The 24,416-nt window shown below is 29.4% G+C and overlaps 1 protein-coding gene across 1 annotated transcript in view; it reads right to left on the reverse strand.

Moving 5' to 3' along the window:
- Positions 1-24,416, reverse strand: part of LOC108764359 (metabotropic glutamate receptor 8) — a 138,018-nt gene that overhangs the window by 51,961 nt on the left and 61,641 nt on the right. The window contains exon 4 of the mRNA XM_018512572.1: positions 8,921-9,052. Within this exon, the coding sequence (XP_018368074.1) occupies positions 8,921-9,052 (132 nt within the window). The remainder of the gene's footprint in view (positions 1-8,920; positions 9,053-24,416) is intronic.

Below are 24,416 nucleotides of genomic sequence, written 5' to 3' on the forward strand. Positions count from 1 at the left end.
ATTATATAATTATATAATTATATATATCTCATATTAGGAATCCTTTTTTTAAATGATCAAAGTCGGCATTTTTTACTAAAAATTTCACATACAACAAGCATAGCTATTATCGACTGTTAATTTTTGGCGATCAAACTTAAATATATTTCTCATAAATTTGACATAAAGATAGAAATTCAAGTTACAAATTAAATAAGTTACAAGCCTTTAAAAAAAAGGTATCTCATAATAGGCGACTTTATTCTACTAATAATTACACAGGCCCACAAAAAAAATACCCTGTGCTGGGGTGGAAACCCAGCTATTCTTATGTATTTTGAGTTGCTGAATACGAATCTGACATCAAAATAGGATTATCCAGGATATATTTTCAATCTAGAGCGACAAAATGATCGATTTTTTCTCATTTTTGATCCATTTTTTCGCTCCAGATTGAAAATTTGCCTTGAATGGTCCTGTTTTGATGTCGGAATCATATTCAACGACTCAAAATATATAAGAATAGCTGGATCTCCACCCCAGCACAGGATACTTTTTTAATACGGCTCCTATCCTATTTCTGAGACACCCTGTATATGCAAGTAAATATATATATAATTTACTTTGAATTATTTAGGCGTTGAAAGATCTGCTTCGATCGTTATAGGCTTGAATTTGTTTACTTAGCATAGTATTTAAGACATAAGTCATAAGATAGTTCTTATGCGTTAACCCGGATCTACAACAGATTTTTAAACCTTAAGCCATAAAAAATGGACGAATCACAATCGATTATTCTCCTCGCACTTCGACTGTAATTGGTCAATTTCTTACGGCTTAAGGCTTAAAACACCTATTGTAGATCCGGACTTATTAAAAACCTAAGACTTAAGTCATAAAACAATATGTTAAGATTATAGCTTTCTGCTAAAGCACATGGTCTCGATCTTATAAGTAAAAACTTATAGTTGAATCTCACTTGTTGGAATGCAAAAGGAATGCGCATCCAATTGAGTTATGACGTTATACGCGAGAATTATCTGAGAATCGATGTAAATGGAAAGCCACATTGACTGAAGAATTAGGCATGCATAAGCTAACCGCGCGTTGGATGTCGCACTTGCTCACTGGACCAAAAACGCATTTGAATGAACATTTCCAAGGCCCTGTTGAAGCGGTTTAAGCGAAACGAGTCGGATTTTTTGCGCCGTAAATATAAATTAATAATTGTTAATAAAACTTGGATCCACTACTTCATTCCTGAGACGAAGGAACAATCAAAACAGTGGACTGCGAAAGATGAATCTGCTTTGAAGAAGATGAAGACGGTTTCATCGGCCGAGAAGATGATGGTGATTATTTTTTGGAATAGTGTTCATCGACTATCTTGAAAAAGATAAAAATATAACGGGGGTGTACTACACATCATTGATTGACAAGCTGAAGGCAGAAATTGCAAAAAGAAGCTGCATTTGGAGAACAAGAAAGTGCTGTTCCATCAAGATGGCGCACCGTTTCATACTTCGACAGTCGCCATGATAAAAATTCATGAATTACAGTTCGAATTGATTGACCACCCATCGTATTCACCAAATCTGCCCCCAACGACTTTTTCCTGTTTCCTAGACTTAAAGTTTGGTTTTGAGGACAGAGATTTTTATCGAACGAGCAGGTCATCGTATCTGTAGAAATCTATTTTGCAGAGCAAGACGCCAACTATTATTTGAATGGGTTAAAGGGGTGAGAGCATCGCTGGGAAACCGGAAAAGTATATCAACTTAAAACGAGACTATGTCGAAAAATAAGACTGAATTTGACTTAAAAAAATACTTGTTTCTATGTTAGGTTCAAAACTTTTCGGACGACTCTTGTAGGTGGAGCCATATTGCTTTTTGTATTTGTGGCAATTCTCTAATTGGTCAACACTGCGCATCTCAGGAGGAAAACATCTTGTATTTTTACGGTAATAGCAATTAATTATACAGAGTGTTCCAATATTTTTATAATCACTAAAATTATAATTTTATTCAAATCCACTCTTATTGGCTATATTAAATAAACACTTTTTGCTAAGACATATTAAAACTTTTTTAATTGTATCTCCATAGCGTAAATATTTGAAAACGTATTTTTTTAATAAACTAAAAATCTATTTACACTTCGACGCATTTTTGTTAAAAAAGAATATTTCAGTTTCATGCATGAATGCAATTACACAAAAAGCGCTTTTAAAATCTAAAACATATTGAATAAAAATTCAAACTAAATCTCCAAAGCTCAATAATTATAATTTGAAATAGCAGAGTGTCTATATATAAAAGGGGGCAATGAGCTTAGTACGCTGACAGTGCAACTATATTTTTATTTTCACAATTTGCCATACAAAAATTTTCCAAACATTTCGGTTCTCACAGAACTATCCTCCAGTGGACAAAAACTTACAATAACATAATTGATACGCTGTTCTATAAATCTTCAAACTCTTCTGCAGTTAAAAGATTGCTAACGTCTTATTCCAAATATCGGTTATTTACTCCGAGTGGTAATCCCTGGTCATTGTAAAATGGATGTAAGACAGTTTCTTAATGTGGACCTAATGATTGTGACATATTAAAAAGTTGACAAGTCGACAGAAACATTGAGACCCTCATATTGTGAATAGTTTTGCATTAAGACTCTCATATTATGAATATTTCGCATTGTGCTATCACGTTACCGAGGCGAGGATTAAGTACTATGATTTGCAAAGATTTCCTAACTACCCACTAAAACTGCATGCTGAAAATAATGAATTATTGCTTCGAGAAAAAATACCGAAAATAGAAATCATTGCTGTTGTTATCAACGCAGTAATGATTATTTTTAGAGTCACTCATTTAGAGCTAGATTAAATTCTTTCTTTCTATCTAGTTCGATCTCACCAAGTTAAAAATTCAAAAGTCGAATTTACAATTGAATATATACAAATACAAAAGACATTTTAGCTAATAAACTGCTGCACGAAAATATAATTATTAATTAGGATTTTTTAATTAGATTAATTTTTGATACAGAAAACTGAGATTAATGAAAATGTTTGATGTCACAAACAATTTCATTAATCGATATCTAATTACGAACCAGTAGCAAATAGATCTCTATTAGATACACTCACTGTCTTGTTTCATAAGCCATTTAGTATGTCATTTACACAGCGCTGTAATTTCCATAACAGAGATGAATTTCCGTAAATGGAAACTATGCATCAATGTAATAAATATCATTTATATGTATTTCCTTTGTCACTTTCCTATCCGAACTTTCTATAATTTTTGTGTCATTAATTTTATTATAACTTATAAATCGTGACATTTTTCTCATATATGCGTTATTTATCTAACAATAAGCTCTATTTGAAAATGAAAAAGTTTATTGGATAATGTATTTCAATATGTCCCCTGATGCAATTAATTATGTATTAAATATATCATGGTTGAATGGAAAACTAAATAAATAAGTTGTACATAATTCTACGCAAATTATTCATTTACACCTTCGGTTATAATTTAGAGTTTAATTGATTTTGAACTCAATTAATGTTTCACCTCCCGCACTGCGGTTGCAACTGTCACGGTTAAAATTCAAAACACAAATATCTACCTAAATGATTTAATTAATAAAAAATAATTGAATTTACTTTTTAAAAAGTAACAACTATTACATAAAATATATATAAATCAATAAATAGAAAAAAGTATAGCACGCGTGCACACACACGCGCGCGCGCGCGCGCACACACACACACAAGATTTTTAAATAACAAGCGATTTTATTAAATAAAGTATTAATTAACACTTAATTAAGATAATAGTTGCAATAATTTCAAAGATCTCAAAGCCCCGCATTTATTAATAAATAATTCATGTTTGAAGAACACTCAATTTTCTGCACAAAATGCTCAACGTAACTTTCAAGACTTCCCCCTCGTTTCTCTCTCTCTCTCTCTCTCACTTTCAAAGTATATCGCTACATTCCCTAACAAATTTATTAATAATAATCTCGGAGCAGCTTTCTCGACGATTTTCATTTTTGATGAAGTGATTCAATAAACGGCTCGTTGCAATTCTAATGAGCGTTATTCCGATTCGAGATGCAATGCACAACTCGCCGTCAGAATCGACTAGAATAATTAGAACTGTTCTGCAAGAAAAAGAATCAGAACGAATGAATAAACGACAATTGGCCGAATAAATAGGACATTTTATAAAATAAATCGTTATAATATAATTATTCCGTAATTGGTCATACTTAAAACGTCTTTATTTTACTATTGCTTAAAATAAAAATGTACACATAACTCTTTTATATATTTATTTAATTTTTTCGAAACTTTCTTACCACAGTATTTTGATTCGCAATTTTCCGAACACTCTATATATAGAGTGTCCCAAAAATATCGGGACATTTGAATATCTCGGAAAATATAAATTTTACAGAAAAGTGTTTCAAGTGGCGACGCCATCCAAGGTCAAACTGATAAGATCCGTAAATAGATGTTTTTAAATCCTTTTATCTAAAACACTTTTATCTAAAACACTTTTCTGTAAAACTTATATTTTCCGAGATATTCAGATGCCGACCTTTTTGGGATACTCATGTATACGAACAAGATGATAACTTTAATTCTCAGGTTGTATTTTCACAATAAAAAAATTCTAAAATTTATATTAAAAAAGAATTAAAAATTGTAACATTATTTCTTGATTATTTTCTTCGTAAAACGACGGTAATATAATTATAATTAGTAGTATTATATAGTATGTTTGCTGGTATAATACGTTCATCTTGTCCTATCCTTTGTTATATTGATAGACTTTAAAATTTGCTTTTTACTATGAGCAATTGACATAATACGAATATGCACGAGGCACAAAGGGTTAATTGCGTTCCATGGTGTACAAAGGAAGAGCGCCGCATAACCATCGAGTGCAACGAGCGGCTCCATACCGGCTTTATTCCTAACGAACGAGTTACGTTTGCTATGTAAATTGAATGCGACGCGCGAAGGTTTACCAAGTGGCGAAGATTAACTCAAGGTTAAATAACGAGTAAAATAACGGCCATTCTCCTAATATATTATATTAACACTTAGCGTTTAAGTTTTTCATCAAAATGCATCTCGTTTATAATTACACAATTTTGTAATTATAAAATTTGCAAACTTAAACGTGTTATAATGTGCCATAATAATATTTCATGAGCTCGGTTTGATCGTTTAATGATAATACTATAATATTGAATAATATTGAATACTATAATATACTATAATATTGAATATAATTGAATATTGAATATAATATTGAATACTATAATATACTATAATATTGCATCTGCACGAAATTGAAATTAAATCAAATGCAAGTCTTTACATCGCTTTTCTCATTGCTACTTATTAATTTTTTTTATTTTCATGTAGTAAATATTATTAAACAATATTGTCCCAAGAAGCGAATTAAAAAATTGATATACACATATTTATATGTACTAAACTTCGTTTAGTGCTTAATAAAATTTTTTACTACAATATAGTAAAATATTTATTTTATTTATAGAATAGATAAATTAATTTAATTATAGAATATATAATATATAGAAAATATATAAGATTATAAAAAAGACAATAAAATCCATTCGTTGATTCAATTGTCAAATTTATAAAAAATTGATCTCAAAACTTACGTAAAAAAGTATTAAAATCTATATAATACTATCTCTTAGTTATTCTCTTCATAACTAAAACAATATAATTATAATTATATTGTTTGATAATATAATTATAATTAGTATTACTATCTGTGTATATTTGCTAGCGTGTAATATGTTATGGGTTAATCTTGTAAGGATTTTGAAATTATATTGAGATATATTAAATCACAGAGAATCCCATTAGATATTTTTGGAGTATTTTCCGCATGATGTATGTGAACTTCCTTGCATAAAATCGTAAATCACACAGTGGAGAGAATTGTAAAAATATGCCGCGAATGACTTTGTCCACAGTGAAAATATGTCGGCGGAAAGTGAACTGAAAAGGACACTTGGCTTCCACCGATAAATAGAAAAGGAAGTAGTTTTCAAACTCAAGTGGGTCGTTAGAAAATAATGAGAAGGACGATAAAAGAGTGTATAATAAAATTCTCAGTACGACTTGTGCAGCAGTGCTTTTCGCAAGTAAGTCTTCTTATCTTGATATAACTGCGTTGAAATAACTCGAGAGTTTAATACTCGTACGCGATCAGTCTCGGCAACTCTAAATTCTTGTCGTATAATATAACCGTTCAGATTCAATTTTATTGATCAAAACACAACAAAAAGATATCTTCACATAAAAGGATTAACTATAATAAATATATTGTTAGTATAAAAAGAAAAATAAAGTTTTAAATTCTGTGCCTTATCCGCAGATCAATATACACAAACAATTAAATTATTATTCACAGTATTACATATATATGTATATCAATTTATACTGAAATATTTAAGCATTACGACTTTTATTCTAAAATAATTTAAAATAAAGGTCGTAATGCTTAAATATTTCAGTATGAATTGATATACATATCCGCAATTCTACAAATCGCATGCCAAAATATTTTTTATTCTTGAAACGAAATTATGGATAGAACTAGAGTAGTAATATCACATATTAAACTGACAAGCAATTTAATAATAATATTGATGCTAATAAGCATCTTATAAGAGTCTTAATAATTTGATATTAATACACAGAAAAAAAGACTATTTCTAATCTTAAATCAACCATAATATATTCATACATAAACAAAAATATTATAATCTTGCTTCAAAGATATCAATTTTGATTTGATTGAATTTGTATTGATATAAGATTTTTAATTGAGAGTAAGTCTTGAATTAAGTGCAAAGTAATACTTGCATCAAAACAAATTTAATCAAATCAAGATTGATATCTTTGAAGCAAGATTATAATATTTTTGCTTATATATGAATATATTATGGTTGATTTAAGAATAGTCTTTTTTCCGTGTGAGAATCTTAAAAACTGCTAATAATTGATGAATATATCAGATTTCTCTTACTTAATTAGATTTATCCTCATCGATCCAATTTTATATTATAAAATGTCAACATAAACTAAACAAAGGCATGTGCAATCATAATGTATTATATAAAAGCTGTGTAAAAAGATGAAAACTGAATAGGATATCTCAAAATTGAATTACGTGTGGGAATCTGCGAGACATAATCGTATTTTGTATTTTGACAGGAGCTGCGACGTTTGCGAGATCCATTCGTGTGTTCAACGTCGGTGATGGCGGCGGATCGATAGAACGTCTCGACAACGGCAGGAGCTTCTTTCGCAAGCCGATTTCATGCGGATCACCGGACTCTTTTCAGCGAACTTGTGCTGTACGACGTATTTTTCAAGGTGTTATGAACGTGGGGGGTCTTATCTGAGTCTGGTAAGGACGAAGCCGATGCCGCGAGAATGGCTCTGCACGGCTTTAATCCTTATGGATAGTTGATTGATAGTTCGATGTCATTACTGGTCAGGAAGTTTTGCATATGGCACAGCCATCTCATTTTCCGAAAGCTGATGAAATTGCTTGCTCTCTTTCTCCTTCGATTTCTTTTTCTTCTTTTTTTTCTTTCTCAAACTTATCTTTTGTAACCTTTCTATCAAAGGAAGTTACGTTTTCACATGTCTTGCAAACACCTGCCGATACCCGGCTGTGCTTTCTACGAAGTTGCCTTTCCGAACCGGCTATTTTTCGCTTCTCAATCTCGACGGACACACGTGGCATAACAACATCGAATCGCGCGAATAAAGCCGAAAGAAATAACGAATGTCATGCTTTCAGAAAATCTTATTTTAAACATTTTATTAATGTACATTTCTACTAATGTAGATTAATCTGAATCTCGATTTAATTTACTATTTATATCGTTTCTAAAAAATTGTTAGAATTAAAAAGAAATGGAAAATAAATTAAACCAAGATTAAAGTTAATCTACATTGGTAGAAACGAGCATAAAAGAAATAAACTTATTAATTATTAATCAAAACGGATTTTAGTGTGTTAACCGAGGGGGTAACCACTTAATGTAATCGTGGAACAGAATCCTCGAAATAATTATAAAATTTATACAAAATCTCTATGTATAATCCGATAATTACATATGCAACCACGAGAAATCATTGTATAACATTAAATAAAATCGTATATTTTATCAAATTACTTCATAGTAGTGAAAAGAATTATTTGTAATCAGATGAAATCATGTAATCTGTGGGACAATATTTCAGCTAGTGGTTACTCCCTCGGTGTTAACTTAAGCACTGAGATTCGCTTTAATTGAAAATAGATTTATTTTTCTTAATTGATTTATTCTCGTCGAACTAATACGAGTTGTAATCTTTCAAATTCTTTTTACGTCTTTAACTTTACATGAGATAGTGTCCAATTTGTTATTATAAACATCGTATAAAAATATCAATATAAAAATAGCGTGTATAATTGTATATGATCGCGATATATTTAAACTTATACAAAGTAAATTTGAAATACAATAATTAATAATTATGAAGAATTATCATTTATGCAATATATATGTTGTATACCTACTCCTTTCACCTTAAATTTTAAATAAACTAAAAAGAAATGTATGGAATGTTTAAAGAAATGAATACATATTATCGAAAGAAGCAAAATCTTCTATCGTATCTTTATTATTTTAATATCTCTTTTTTAAAACAAAACGAAGATTAACTATTAAGTTAAACTTAGGAGCTCATTCTGTAATTCAAACGAGTGTAACGTTGTAGTCGTTAAAAGTTATAGAATAAACCTCTTATTAGTGCACTATAAATGAAGATTCCAAATTCGTATATTCGAATTAGTTAGATTGTACGGACAATTACCTTAAAGAGCCGCAAGATGTTAGCGACCATAATAGAGACCACGCTGAATGCGGCGCCTATCACACCAGTTACCGGTTTGTGGGGAACGTAAGTGGGCGTCTTGCCATTTTCACATTTGTACTCCGATATGTCCTGAAACGAGAGAAAAGTGCCAAGATACTCTTCCACTGCACGATAACGATATATAATAATAAAGAGAACACTTATTTATCAGAACATCATTTAAAAACGCTTCCCGAAACGGCGAACAAAAGTAAGGTGCAATTTCCACAATTGTGCATTTAAGTTACTACCCTTAGGCACTCTATTAGTCAGCCACATACACCCGCATTTGTTTCTGAAATTTAAAAGCAGCGACATGGCCAATGTACGTCAAAAACAAATATTATCACATATACATATATGCATAATATCAATATGAATGTGGGCCAATATTTAGCGAATGTAAACTAAATCCTATATAGCAAAAGTTGGCGTATATTAGCCATATCGTTTAAAGTCACCTTTAATATCTACCGTTCGAGTAACTTAATTTTCAATTTTTATAAGAGTGAGATTTCACTTTTCTGATTCACTCTACAAGTTTCAGAGAGTAAATAAAACTCAGGAAGGAAGTTATCTTTACGTTCTTACGTATACTTAATCGCCGTTTTGTAAAACATTAAAATAAAGTTTATAATACATTACTGCTTTAAATTTGTAAGCAAAGCATAAAAAAAGAAAAATGTCACTAAAAAAGAAATATCAATATCAAATAAAAAAAATATCTCAAAAATATTTAGACTAGAAATTAAGATTAGAAATAAAGAAATTAATTTTTCTAAATTTTTTAATCTTTTATAGTTTAACAACTATTAAAAAAAAGATAATTTTAGAAACCATATTACATTTCGTATTAGGTATAAACGTTTCTTCATAAAATGACCTAAAAAAAACAACTTTTAAAATATTGGGCAGTACTTATGATTATAATATAGTATCCTGTATAGATTAAATATAGATATATTTTCATTATTTGGAAAAAATTCAGAGAACTTTTAGAAATAAGGACAATAAAGAATATTTATTTCTTTTCTGTGCTAACAAGTTATAATGCACTTAGAGTTACTGAAAAATTATTTCGAATGTTTCTCTTTTCGTTTTAACAAGAATTATGCCGCTGGAGTTTCACGCGCACGTTTTTCACTCTATTCCCTCTCTATTCGACAGAGATTTGCGCAGGTAACTGTCGTGATGGATGAAATCCGACTGTGAAGTTACCATAAAGTTCGTTTCGTTGTGTGCAACTCGGTCGTGCTCGTTAGATCCATCCTACAAGCTACGACGTTACACGGTTCGTAATTAAGGAATCCTGTGTAATTCTCAATTCGATATGGAAATGCACTTGTGTGCGTTGGACAATTACGTTTTCACCTACTTAGGACAAACAGTCGATAAACAAAACAGTCATAAACTATCCGCTAATAGAATCTTTAATTATTAAAATACAATGTAATAATTTCTTTTAAATTTTATTGATCCGTCAAAGCAAATTATATTAATCAATAGAAATATAATTTGCTTTGACAGTTCAATAAAATTTGAAAGAAATTATTATATTATATTTCTTTATTAATAATTAAAGATTCTATGAGCAGATAGTTTATGACTGTTTTGTTTATCGACTGTTTGTCTTAAGTAGGTGCATGGAAAACGTAAATGTCCAGTGCAAGTGCATTTCCATATCGAATTGAAAATTGCACATGATTCTTTAATTACGAACCGTGTAACGTCGTAGCTTGTAGGATGGATTTAACGAGCCCGACGATTATAAATTAATAATATTAATTTATAACTTAGAAATTATGATTTCAATTTTTAATTAGTGCTTTCACTTATTTTTTATTTTTTTTATTTCTTTATCAGTGATAACAAACACAATAATAAAAATAAGATATAATATAATCGTTGGGCAATTATATTTATATTTAGAAATATTAACTTAATTCATTTTAAATAAAGATTGTATTAAGAAAATATTTATGAGATTAATAAAAATTATTTGAGATAGCTAGACATTTATTATAAAAATTATAAATTTCTCATATTTGTTTTGTAAATCTATGAATAGTCGTCCATAACGAGCTTGACATTTAATGCGAACATTACAAAGATATTATTATTAGAAAAAGCATATTATCAGCTCAAACTATATTGTAATAATTATATATACATATATAATTATGAAGTGCAACGCATTTAACAGTATCAAGTTGCTTCTATTATTTGACACATAGTTTATATTTTGCGCTATAATAACCAGCATTCGTTTAATAATGTTTCGAAGTCAATTACATTTCGCTGAATGTAGCTTTTGAGCAAGCTCGGTCGACTTGGAAAGGAGTACACTCAACGTCGACTAAGACATCGTCTTTCTCACAGAGGCGGATGAGTTTCGTCCCTCTCTTCGCAATATAATCGTTAATCTCTTAAATATCGTGAAATATCCGACTATTTAATGTAAATGTATCACTCTGCTTAATTTTTAAGCAGTGCCGCAAAAAATTATTTCCGTAAGTATACAGTTAAAGAATTGTGTCATAAGAGAAAATGATATAGAATTATTTTAATAAAATGATGGAAATTAAATTAAGGATTTATTTTCAAGCCCTTTTTTTATTTCTCCAAATTATTTATAAGCATTTTGAATTGTATATATATGTATTCTATATAGTTGTAGATCTCTATGAACACGACAGAAGAACACAATAAACGAAATTTTTGAATACATTTCTTTATTTCATTGATTGAATTCTTTAAATATTCCGTAAAATGAGATGAGAGTTCCATCGACATGTATGTGTAATCAGTTACAAAATACATGAAAATTTTTGAGAAACAAATGTATGCGGCACGTAAATTTTATTGATTTCCAAGCGATACCAACGATTTGTATTTACGATTTAATTTCACGAATATTCACAAACTCACTTGTGTTAGTTATGAGATTTTATCGTGCATATTCAGCGAAATTCGTGAAAACGTCTGTTCGCAGAGAACGTCGAGCGAGAAACTCGAGAATACTATTCTCTGATATGCTCAGATGATTTAAATATGGTGAAGCAAACATCACGCAAATGCATGTGCGTTGTGTATTTCTATATGAAGAAATTCTTCGAATGGCTGCATAAATCCGGAATGCATTATATTGCAACTTCAGATTATTTAAATATCATGTGTCTCCGATGAACTTATGACATATATGAATGAAATTTTTTCGAAGATAACTTGCTGTGTTTATGTGCATGTCTACGTAAGTGTAACGAGAAAATTAAGTAGCGTAAAATGTATCACTATGAGGTGGAAAGAAGGCAGTGCATTTATGAATGCATTATGCGCAAGCTGAAAATCCGTTACACATTATGAATAAATACATATTTTGTCACACGTGGTCTATTGCATAAATAATCAATAATTATTTATGCAATGAAACTGTAATAACATTGTTAACAGATTATTCTGTCAACCAATAAATCTTGTTCATGTCATGGCAAAAAATTATGACGAGTAAAATGGCATAAGCTTTATTATTAAAAAATATGATTGAACTGAATTAATATGTGCAATGTAATTGTCATTTAGCAAATAAATTGACGGGTTTTGGCGTCATAAGCTGGATTTGGCGAACATATTTAGTCTCGTTTAGAACATTATTTCGTCAAACACACACATACACAACACACGCATATTTGGATTATTATCTCTCTCGTATGAGAGATCTACAGTCAATAAATGTATTACATTCATGTAATAATGTAGAAATATATATAGCGACGGGATATTTGAAATTATAATATTAAGATATGTTAAATTAGAATTATTAAAATATAATTTATAGTTGCTAAAATACAAGCATCAGAAGCTCAAAAAGAATAAAAAGATTAATCATCCATATTAAACGTTTTAAATATCGGTAAAAAGAGCTCATCAAACTTTTATAACTCTCGTCGACATCACAAAGTGCCTATCAATTCTTATAAGTACATAATTTACGATTAATCGTTACCTGTTATCTGAATTATTCGAGTAGGTATCAGTTATGTCCGACATGATGAACGAGCTGTAAGATACAGAAAGCTATCAGTCAATGAGACGTGATGGCTCTTAAATCATGGCATCGTTCCAAAGTGTTCGGCATCCTGAGCGAGTTTTGAAAGAGACTGAAGACCAAAAAAAGAGATTCATGCCGTTGAATCCATAGATCTTCGTTCAAGAAGGTGTGTTCTTCTGGCGAGGTAACCGTTCTCGCTCGAACGCGCGAGAAATAAATCCAAACACCGGATTTGAGCATGCATTATTCACTTTGAGAAAGATGTATTCGTTCCGACGTGAAAAATAGAAAACAAATTTGTTCAACGACCAATCAACGACCATAAATTAAACGTACTCGCAATATTGATACGCATTTCTAATGAATTTAATTTAAAAGGCTTCCGTAAAACATGAGTTTCTGTTCTTAAACAGCATAATAAATATATAAGATTTTCAATAATATAAAGCTAAAATATGTCGATTCTTTTAGATCATACTTTTAAATTATAAAAGTAATACAAGAGATTTTAATAAATATCGACATGTAAAAATATAAATTTATTGTAATTTTGCAAAATCTGAACATTTTAATTTTTATTAAAATGCTTAAGATTAATGGCATAGACTTTAAAGGCCCGTCTACAATACACGGAGTAAGAAGTAAGAGTAAGAAATTGACCAATCACAGACCGTGTATTGTAGACGACGCCTTATAGATATATAAAATTAACTGTAGATTTTATATGAATTAGATCTTTTAAGTAAACAGGAGTAGACAAAAAGAGAGAAAAAGAGAGGAAATTTTAAAGACAAAAATAAAGAACAATAGAACTGTTCCAATTTTTAACTACAGATAAATAATAAATTCTTCCAAAGAGTGATCGATTTCTAATTGTAAATAATAACGTGCAGAAGAAAGGATATAAATTAATGTAATATTTAAGAACAGTATGTAATAATAGCGATACAGGCCTGATGAATATTGCGCACACAAAAGAATTTATAAAAATCTACGACTCCCACTGGTACTTGATGATTTACGATTTTCACGTGATAACTGTTCCCAGGCGCACAGTCGTAGCGCTGAATGGGAAGCGAAGGCAATTGCTTGTCAGGAAACATGGGAAATAAATGGCTACGAACGAGTGTCGCGTCGCGCGAAATCAAAAGGTGGGACTTTTGGCAATTGCGGACACGAAGGTGATTCTTCAAGATCGTGCAACGTGTCGCTTAACCGTGATAACGCGATCCAATTTCGTGGTCTACGCGGAACGACGGAAAGCTATTACATCCGACAACTTTCCTTTATTAATCACATAATTAAGAGAATAATTAAAACTTGTAATATGATAGAGTATAATTAAACACGATAAAGGATGGTATTCTCATCCCCTCAGTAAATTAATACAAGGTGCTTTGCAGAAGGCTCAAACAAGATTTATGTTAATGTATTGAAGTATTCTCTTGATTATACCTATCATTTTAGTCCAAATTCAATAAAGAGTTTGAATATAATATGATATTTAACAATGCAAATTAAAACTCCAACGTAATTCTTATTTCAAGCTTAAAATTTAATTTAATTTAATTTAATTTACTTTAATCGCACATTCAGATGTTTTTATTTAAAATTAACTTATTTAACTTAGTTAACTTTAGAAACAAAGGGCAAGGATTAATTCGATTTCTTATTCCTCTGAACAAAAGAAAAAATCTAGTTTAAAATTATTTATCCCATAAAAGCATATTCATTTGTACATATTGGAGTTTAGGAAAAAATTTCAATTTGACATTAAAGTTCAGTTGAAAATAAACGTTTCTAAAGTATGACTTGACTGTAAGTCTGTAATTCTATGCTATATAGTAACATGTTAATCCCAATTTATCTACGATTCACAGAATTTATACCGCACTTCGTACCGCTGAGTACTACATTGAGTTGCCCGCGGCGACGCAGACTTCTCTCTTTTAAGTTCGCGAGATAAATTCCCGGCGTGAATAAAAAGGAGCCAGGGGATGGAGACTGACTTATATGAATTTACTATGATTCCATGAATCTTACTCAAGCAGAAGTGCTACTTCCAGCAACGAATACATTCCCATGTTGAAACATTTTTTAGTTAGAATATAAAAAAAAAACCGGTAAAATCAAGAAAAAGAAACTTTCAATAACAATTAAATCGTTTGTACGTGCATTTTAGAATGCAAACACGATGTTATACAATCAATGCCGAGAGTACTTTTGAATTCTTTTACTTTTCAATCAAACAATTTCCATATAGAAAAAATTCAAGTACTATTTTTATTAAATTTTATATACGTTCTATTTTTTAGGAATCCTTTTATGTAGAAGACAAGTAATTAGAAGATACACACTTAAAATCTAATGACAGCTTTTTACGATACAATAAAATCTTATCAAAACTTTATTCTCTAAACTATAAATCTAATTGAGAAACGGATAATTACGGTTAAAACAATACCTTCAACTGCTAGAATAAATTAACTTCTCTCATCGCACGAGGAAGTAAAATTGAATGCGCGCAAGAAGAGCTAAATTATAGATGCGCCTCTGAGTTATAAATTCCCGTCAAAAGAAAGTATTATGTTGCAATGACAAGAGCAACATGTCAGTAGAATTATTTCCGGTGCACGTTGTAACTAATTACTTTACTGGCACGCTTCAAACCACTTTCGCGAACAATTTGAGTCCTGTCTATATCACGTTCGCCGATACGTGACTCACAATTAGAAATATCCTCCTATATCGTACTCTGCAGTTTTTCTGCGTAAAATTTTGTCGATATGCTCGTGTCAATTGAACGTGGCTGGCATTACATGTGCCGAGATGAAAGATGAGTTCAGTGGTTGGAAAACGTCTGTCGAACTCCACAAATTCTGATCTGTCTCTTTGGAATTTTGTCAGTCGGCTTTTTTACGCTTGACATGATAGTCCTTATCGAGAGGCTTTTTACCAATGTAACTACACAGTCAATGATACTAATCCCTGGCACATCCCGGCGACCAGAATATCGATCTTTCCAAATAAAGCACGAATACAATGAGATTTTAATTCCGGATGAATAAGCTTTTAAGATAATCGGGCGTTTGATTTATCTTTCAAATAATAACTATTATTTTAAATAACTACATAAATCTTATGTCTTTTACATGAATAAATAGTTTATAAAGTCCTAAAACAAATTTCACGTTAGACATCTATAATTTAACTAATAAGAGATGATATAATTTAACTCATATATATATATATATATATATATATTATATATAAAATTCCAATTCTATTAACATTAATAATTATATGTCAAATTTTGTTGAAAATATAAAATATGTTTTTATTTTATACTTGTTGAATTTTTGTTTTATCAGAAGGCATTTGTTAATTTTGGAGTCACATATAATATATATTATTAGAACGTTAGTACTTTGATAATAAAAGAGTTTAAAATTTCAAGATTTTTTATAATATGTTTTATTTTTTATTATTGTGGCTATAATATGTTCACAGTCATCATCCTGACAAAATGGAATAACGATTTCGATTAAGTAGTTCGATTCATCTTTTTGTTTCACTATATCAATTTTCTTTCTTATATGAATTCCTATATGAATTTTCTTTCGATATCACGTGACTGCGACAGAGAATCACATTTGAGTTTTCAAGCCCTCACAAACCTACGGACTTTATTACAGTTCTTCGTCAACTTCGCCAACAGAATAATAATGTTGGTCGCTGGAATTTGCCAAAAATTCTGGACTTGACTATCATTTGTCACAGCCTGATGATAAAAAGGAGAAAAAAAGAAATATTCAACACGACCCTTTATATGCGCACTAATAAAAAAGTTCCTTGCATACGCTTTACGATACGTGGTACAAACGATAACAATGTTTAATTTTTTGCTGTAAAATATTTTCCATAAATCTTATGCAGATTCGTGTATAAAAAAAAAACAGGGAATGGAAGAGTTACTTTTCCGTTACTTTTACAGTTACTTTTTATAATAACAATTCGATAATGATATTGCAATTTTTTATGACTGTAATGATGACTAACTAAACACTGAGGTTACGACGCTAAGGAAAGTCACTTTAAAAAGTAAATCGTCATCATTACGTGTTACTTATTGAAAAAAGTAATAAGTAACGATCAATAACGCCATAAAGTTATTCTGTTATAAGTTACATTAAAATTTAAAAAGTATAACGAATTACAAATTACGAGTCATTTTTTTCAGTAACGAATTACTTTTCCAACCTTAATAAGTAACTATTGATTGCTCCAACTTTGTTACATTATCATCATAAAAAGTCGTAACGTCATTATTAAATTGTGATTACAATAAAGTAACTAAGTAATGGCAATTACAATAATTACTTCCATTCTCTAGACAAGAAATACAGCAGCATTTTTAAACTATAATTTTACATAAAACATCCTTGATAATTTTCTGCTCCTGTAAATCTCCTATGAAAATTTTTATGTTATTTTTTGCTCATAAAAAATTTATATAGTTTGTAATTTTTACCAGAAATTTTATATTTCAAGCAAAACAGCAATCTACCTCTTTTGCTTTTCATATTTCATATGCTTAATAATTTTCCTTATTTTTTTATAAATACAAAGAACAATCACTAATCAATATCTTGTGCAGGATGTGTCCCATCATATTAAAGATCATTCTATTAAAAATGGAATAGCGACAACAAAAATATTAGAATCCTAAATAAATATATAACACAGGCCGACATGGATTTTAACCCAGAAACGGCAGTATGTTATCCCGAAGATTTTTGGCATGCTAAAACCAAATCCGTAGCCAAAATTGTTCCATCACGTCAGGTTTCCGAGATATTCTAATCCAAAAGTGCCAAAAAGGCCTATTTCGAGCATTTTTAGATTAAAAAAATATCTCGTTAACCTGATGTGATGGAGTAATTTTGGCTACGGATTCGAATTCGGCATAAAAAAATCTATAAAAATTATCTATGATTATAAATGGATCAACTGAGTAATATGAAAAAAATTAGATATATTCCAACTGTGTCCACCGGCCTTAAGGCGTCTCCAATCGATATGTATACATCAACTTTGCATACATTCACTAAATATTGACTACATTCAATATGAATAAGTATAATTGTGTGCAAAGTTGACGTATACATTGATCATATCGTTTGGAGACGCCTTAAAGGTGGACATACTTGCAATTTACATCTAATTTTTTTTATGTTACTGTGTTGATCTATTTATAATCATAGGTGATTTTCGTAGATTTTTTTATGCCAAACTCGAATCCATAGCCAAAATTGCTTCATCACATCAGGTTAACGAGATATTAATTTTAATCTAAAAATGCCCGAAAGAGGCCTTTTTGACACTTTTGGATTAGAATATCTTGGAAACCTGATGTAATGGAGCAATTTTGACTATGGATTTGGTTTTAGCGTGCCAAAAACCTTCGGGATTACATACTGCCGTTTCTGGATAAAAAAAATGTTTTTTTTTGTAAATCTGTGTAATTATTGTTTTAATAATCAAAACGATAAAAATATCATTTTCTTTTTAAAAATAGGAAAAATAATTTATTTGTTGAAATATGTAGTATGTAAATATCAAATGTGATACACAAATATTGCATACACACGTTAATTAATGAATTTTTTAATTTGATTTAAAATTAAATTTTATAAGTGTGTTATTTGAAAACAGCAATAAAACGATCGAAAAAGTATAAAATAGTATGACGGAATAAATTTTTCATTTATTTTGTCTTTGATATTTTTAATTCACCGTTGATTGAATAAAATATCACGAAGAGAAAAATTGCTTTCGTAAAAATACCAAACCTTACTTCGTAAAATAAGTAAAAATGCGATAATTAATATGGTATTAATGATTTAGATGAATTTATTATGAGAGATGCCAGATATTTTTGCATCAATTATTGCCATATCAATTTGAATGACATTACAAAGAACTACATCACGTTCGTAAAAAATGTATTTGATAACAGAATTCGCAATTTCCGATCCATATCAAATTCTTTTCTCGGGTATCCATAGATACTAAAAACTGGCGGAATTCATTCCCTTCCCTTCTCTTTTGCACCACCCTTCGTTTCACATCCCTTTGAGCTCGAGGTTAACTAGACTTGGCTAAAAATCGATCAATGACAGAATAGTCAATTCCAATCTACGAGTGTTAAACTCATATTGCGGAACCAGTGAATAATCAATAGAAGATAAAAATAAACTTTTCTAAATTATTATTTTTCAGTCAATATCTAATATATATAATGTTTTAAAAATATAAAAACCGTCGATTTCGTTACACATGTTATGTAGCTCAGATTATTAACTTAAAGAATTCTGGCGATATCGTAAAAATATACTTATTGGGCAAAAATTTATTGTATTATAAATAGAAATCTAATGTCGTTTCCATCTACTATAAATCGTGATGTAGTAAAATCGAACGTAAAATTCTTCAATTTAAAGAAAAATAGCGATAATAAAAATATGTTTGTCGTATTGTAATTGTCGTAGGTGGTTCCAGATTCGAGATAATTTCCGAATACAAAAGATCTGCACGTTCAATGAAATATCTGCATTCTTCTCTTGTGAATAATAGATTACAGTAAATTGATTAACAAAGTGCCATGTTAATTTCCGATGTTAATTTTGTTAGGTATTTTGAAGAATATCGGATAAAAATTCGAAACGAGAAATAAGCTCGAATGTAAAAACATAATTTAAAAAAGCGAATGCGTCTCTCTCTCTCTCTCTTTTTCTCTCTTAATTAGTTTACAGCAAACTTTTGTAATTAATTGTTAGTATTAAATTTAGTTAGATAATAAATTTAACGTTGAAATTAAAAAAGTGTTAATTAACTGAACATTTTAACATAAATTTTTGACAGTTAAACTGTGAAAGAAAGATATAAATTTGAAAAACCATTTAAAAATATTCCTGCAATCACGAAATACATATTTTCTCTCCGAAGAAACATTGCAGTGTATATATTTGTGAGGTCTCAACATAACGACAATAAATAATTTAACATATAAATTATTAATATCGTTCTCTGGGCGCATGAATTGTGATCGAAATATTGTTTTTATAGAAATTGACATGAATTAGCCAACTTTACTAATGACTGGCGTTTGATTCGTTGATTCGAACAGAGCAATTTCATAATGTAAATATAAACAATATCTCTTCCTTGTTGATTAACAAGGAAGAGATATTGCTCTTCAGATCATAATATGTATTTTGGAAGGTCATTTCATATTTAATTAATTGATATATTCGGAATAGTATAATTTAATACATATATATAACATTATATTAAGTGTTAAACTTAATTCCTGCCGTTTTTTGTCTCCAAAATTGATTTGTTTCGAAGGGAAGATCAACGAATACCTTAATCAAAGTAATTTCCTCCATTTTCAACTTTATTACTAATTAATAATACTTTATTAATAATACTTTGATTAAGTATGTCTCTTCGAAACAAATCAATTTTGGAGACGAAAAACGGCAGGAATTAAGTTTAACACCTAATATAATTTTCATAATAGTTAACAAGACATTAATTACTAAAAATTGCCGAATATTGGTTTTCAATAATTTTTTACTCAAGTACTATCAAAACTTTACAGAGAAATAGTAAGTGACAAAAATTGTTTATTTTCTTCTCATAGAGCTCTGAGAATTAAAAAAAAATTTTTTGGTACCACATTTTCTCATATTGGTAAAAATAGTTATCAATATAAAAAAATGTAGTATTCAAAAGTTGATAAAAAATTCTGAAAAAATTCTTAGTTTTATAAAAAAAAAATAAATAATTTTTGTCTCTTGCTGTTTTTCTGTAAACTTGATAGTACTTGAATAAAAAATGATTGAAAACAAATATTCGGCGAATTTTAGTAATTAATATCTTGTTAACTATTGTGAAAATTGTAAAATAGTACAGGACTTTTCGACTCAGTTTAGTTCACTCTATCCTTATGCGAGAGTTTTATCAATACTTAACGAATATTCTGTATAACATTTTTTTAATTATAAAAAATATATATCTGTGAATATGTATTCGTGGGTGATATTGTTATATTATTTTCGAACAAAAATGTTTGAACAATTAAATCCAAATTATTTCCTATCCATGTATACAATTCTATTTCTCGCTCTACTTCATCTGCAAAAATGCAAAAACAAATTGCAAAAAACCATTTTTTCTATGTATGTACGTTAGTAGTAATGAGAAAAAGCTTTTATATTTATATTGAAATGTATATATAAAAGATAAAAGGAAATGCATAAATTTCACATTAAGCAGAATATATATTTTCTTAAAAGAAATTATGAATATTATATTATAACATAATCATAAAAAGTACGGCATTTGACAATGCAAATTTAACAAATTTGTTAAATTTTTATTTATTTGCAAATATTGAACATTGTAATTAAAAAATTCTTGCATAAAACCAGTAGAGCTGTTATTATAACAATAATTTAAATTAATATAATATATATATTCTTTTTTATTAATTAATTTTTTTATGAATTATTTACATATGTCTATAATTAATTCTAAACTAAGTTTTAAACAATGTTTCGAATTAAATAACTTGACATTTACTTACTTAAAACATGAATAACTTCTTGCTTGATACAATCTACTTGTCTATCTAGTTTTATGTTTCTTTGAAATTAGATAGGAGTATATTAATCGTTCGGTCATATTGCTGGGCGGTAATTTTCGGCACTTAAGATGATTAGAGGATGATAAGGAAGTGAAGTGAGTAGAGGAAGATTACGATGATCGATAGTGACGTTCCGTTAGAGTTTCATCGGCCACCGCTCTCGAGTTTTCATGAACGTACACGTCAATCACTTTTTCTTATCCAAAGTTTTCGTCGTCAAAGTGGCTTTCTCACAACTTTTCACGGTGATCAATGCCGTCATTGAGAACGTCGAAGTTGTTCTAGGTTGATAAAGTTCTTTGAATATATTAAGTTTACACGCTGATTTTCAGCTCTATTAGTATACTGTCCTGGCTTTGTTATTTGAAAGAACTTCTTTGGTTTATTTGATACTTTTACGAAGTTATAAGTTATTTTAAGTATTACTACAACTGAAAGATTTTTCTAATATTATATATTGTATAATATAAGAGTTGTAACGAGTACACATAAAATAATTTAATAAACAATGCATTTGAAGACTATAATTATTAACTACATAAACTAATCGCAAATTTTCTTTTTTTATCTTTTATATATGAGATATACTTACTACACATCACACAATAAGCAAACAAATTCCTCGTTATAATTCTTGCAACGTTGGTTAAACTTGGTGCAATGCAAGACAACTTGAAACTAATAAGGGAAGCTAGCGAAACTTTGCTCTTACTGATAAATAATTTTCTTTGAAGTAACCTAACCGAAGTAACGTAATCCACACGCAATTCATTAATCCAAGTTACTACTCTCTAGAAATAGATATGAAACAATTAGTACATGTGGGATGCAGAACGCATAAAATTTTGATTCTTTGAATAATTCAGAATTGGTCCTTTTAGCAAAATTGTATTAATATTTTTACTAGCACCCTGTTAAAACTATTTGTTTTTCATTTGGATGCTTAAACACATCTGTTTTGTCTATTTGTCTAAACACACTATTATTTGAATGTATAAACAATTATTTTTCTATTCATAAATTTTAGTATGTTTACCGCATCAACATACTTCTAGAACTCTCGCGTTCTTGAATCTTTGGACACCTACTTCCTTTCTGTTCTTAAATCCATATACGCTGCGAATTCTCAAATCCCGTTTAGCCAGCGCTTTTGTTTCGCGACAGTTTTTACTCTTTTACGCGCTATGGTCGCTTGGTGCCGCACGAACCCGACGAGAAAGTCGCAAAGTTTCTGAAATTGCATTCTGTGCAACACGCATAAGCGTCATAAAACTCGCGCTACAAGAACAGCCGTCAACGAAACTAGGTAGTTAAATCAAATATCGACAAAACTTAAGTTCTCTCGTACAGACAACAAGCGAATACAATAACAGCAGGACTTCGCGAACTTAATTTCGTTTGATTTCAATTCGAACAAACGCGCCCGCATATTTATTCCACTGCCTTGTTAATATCATTATCAGTAAAATGCTCTATGTAATTTCCTTTGCATAAATATTCGTCGAGTTAATGTTATACTATGCATTATTATAAATACAATAAAAATAGAAAATAAAAATAAGTAAAAGAAAATGAAAATATGCTCTCTAAATTGCTTAGAATAAAATCTCACTCCAAAAGAGTAAAAATACTGAAAGAAAAGATTGGCTGAATATTGCATAGCATTTTTAATTGATTGCAGTATCCAATTTTTGATTGTGTTAGCCTATCAAAATCCTACTGACATTGCGGATAGACTAACGCAACCAATTGGCTGCTGCAATCAATTAAAAATGCTACACCATATTTTATCATCTAATTTGCTGCAACAACCAATCTTTTCTTTCAATGTAATATTTTCATTCTTTTGGAGTGAGATTTTACTCTAAGAAATTTAAAAAGTACATATGTATATAATATAATACATATGTATAAATAATTTATACAATAAATGCGCACTTTCACGTTTTCATTTCAATTTCACTTTCAAAAAATCTCAAAAAATTGTATAAAATCTTTCGTGATATATAAAGAAATTCAAAATTCTTAATTCATTGAATATTAAATTGTGCAAAATTATTAAACATTAGAGGAAAAGATGATATTATGATTAGTATAAGTACAATAATTCTTCTTAATATCTCTATTAAAAGTGACAAATTCTAGTAGTTATTTACAAAATTATTTGTTAAATAGCTTGCCGTTACACCATATGACGTTGATACGCTATAATACACAATATAGCCAGCATTTGTTATAACGCATTTTTATTTTCAAGCATTTCGAAACATACATTTCGAATTATACAAAGTTAAACAATAGCATGGCATTTTGTTATGTGGTCTCCTATGCATGCTGATTGTTGATGGCCTCTCTCTTTTTCATATCAAAATGATTATTCCATAAATCGATTGTAGCTTTACTGTTAATCTACAGTTCATATTACGTGTATCATAGATTTTTAATACTAAGGTCTATATGCAAAAAAAGTTTTTTTTTATGTGTAATACATTTTATACATTAATATTATTCTTTTTGTTAATATTTTTTTAACAAAACCAATTTTTTAAATCTATTTTTGTGGAAGACCATAATACCATCCATGTTTCTTTTCAAGCCATTATGTAATGTTGCTACATTTTTATAAATAATATCTAAGCAATAAATGTAACTTTGAGCCTAGAAATGATTAAACAACGCTTTGACGAATGCAA

This window comes from Trachymyrmex cornetzi, unplaced genomic scaffold (genome assembly GCF_001594075.2).
Source record: "Trachymyrmex cornetzi isolate Tcor2-1 unplaced genomic scaffold, Tcor1.1 scaffold416, whole genome shotgun sequence".
NCBI classification, from domain to species: Eukaryota; Metazoa; Arthropoda; class Insecta; order Hymenoptera; family Formicidae; genus Trachymyrmex; species Trachymyrmex cornetzi.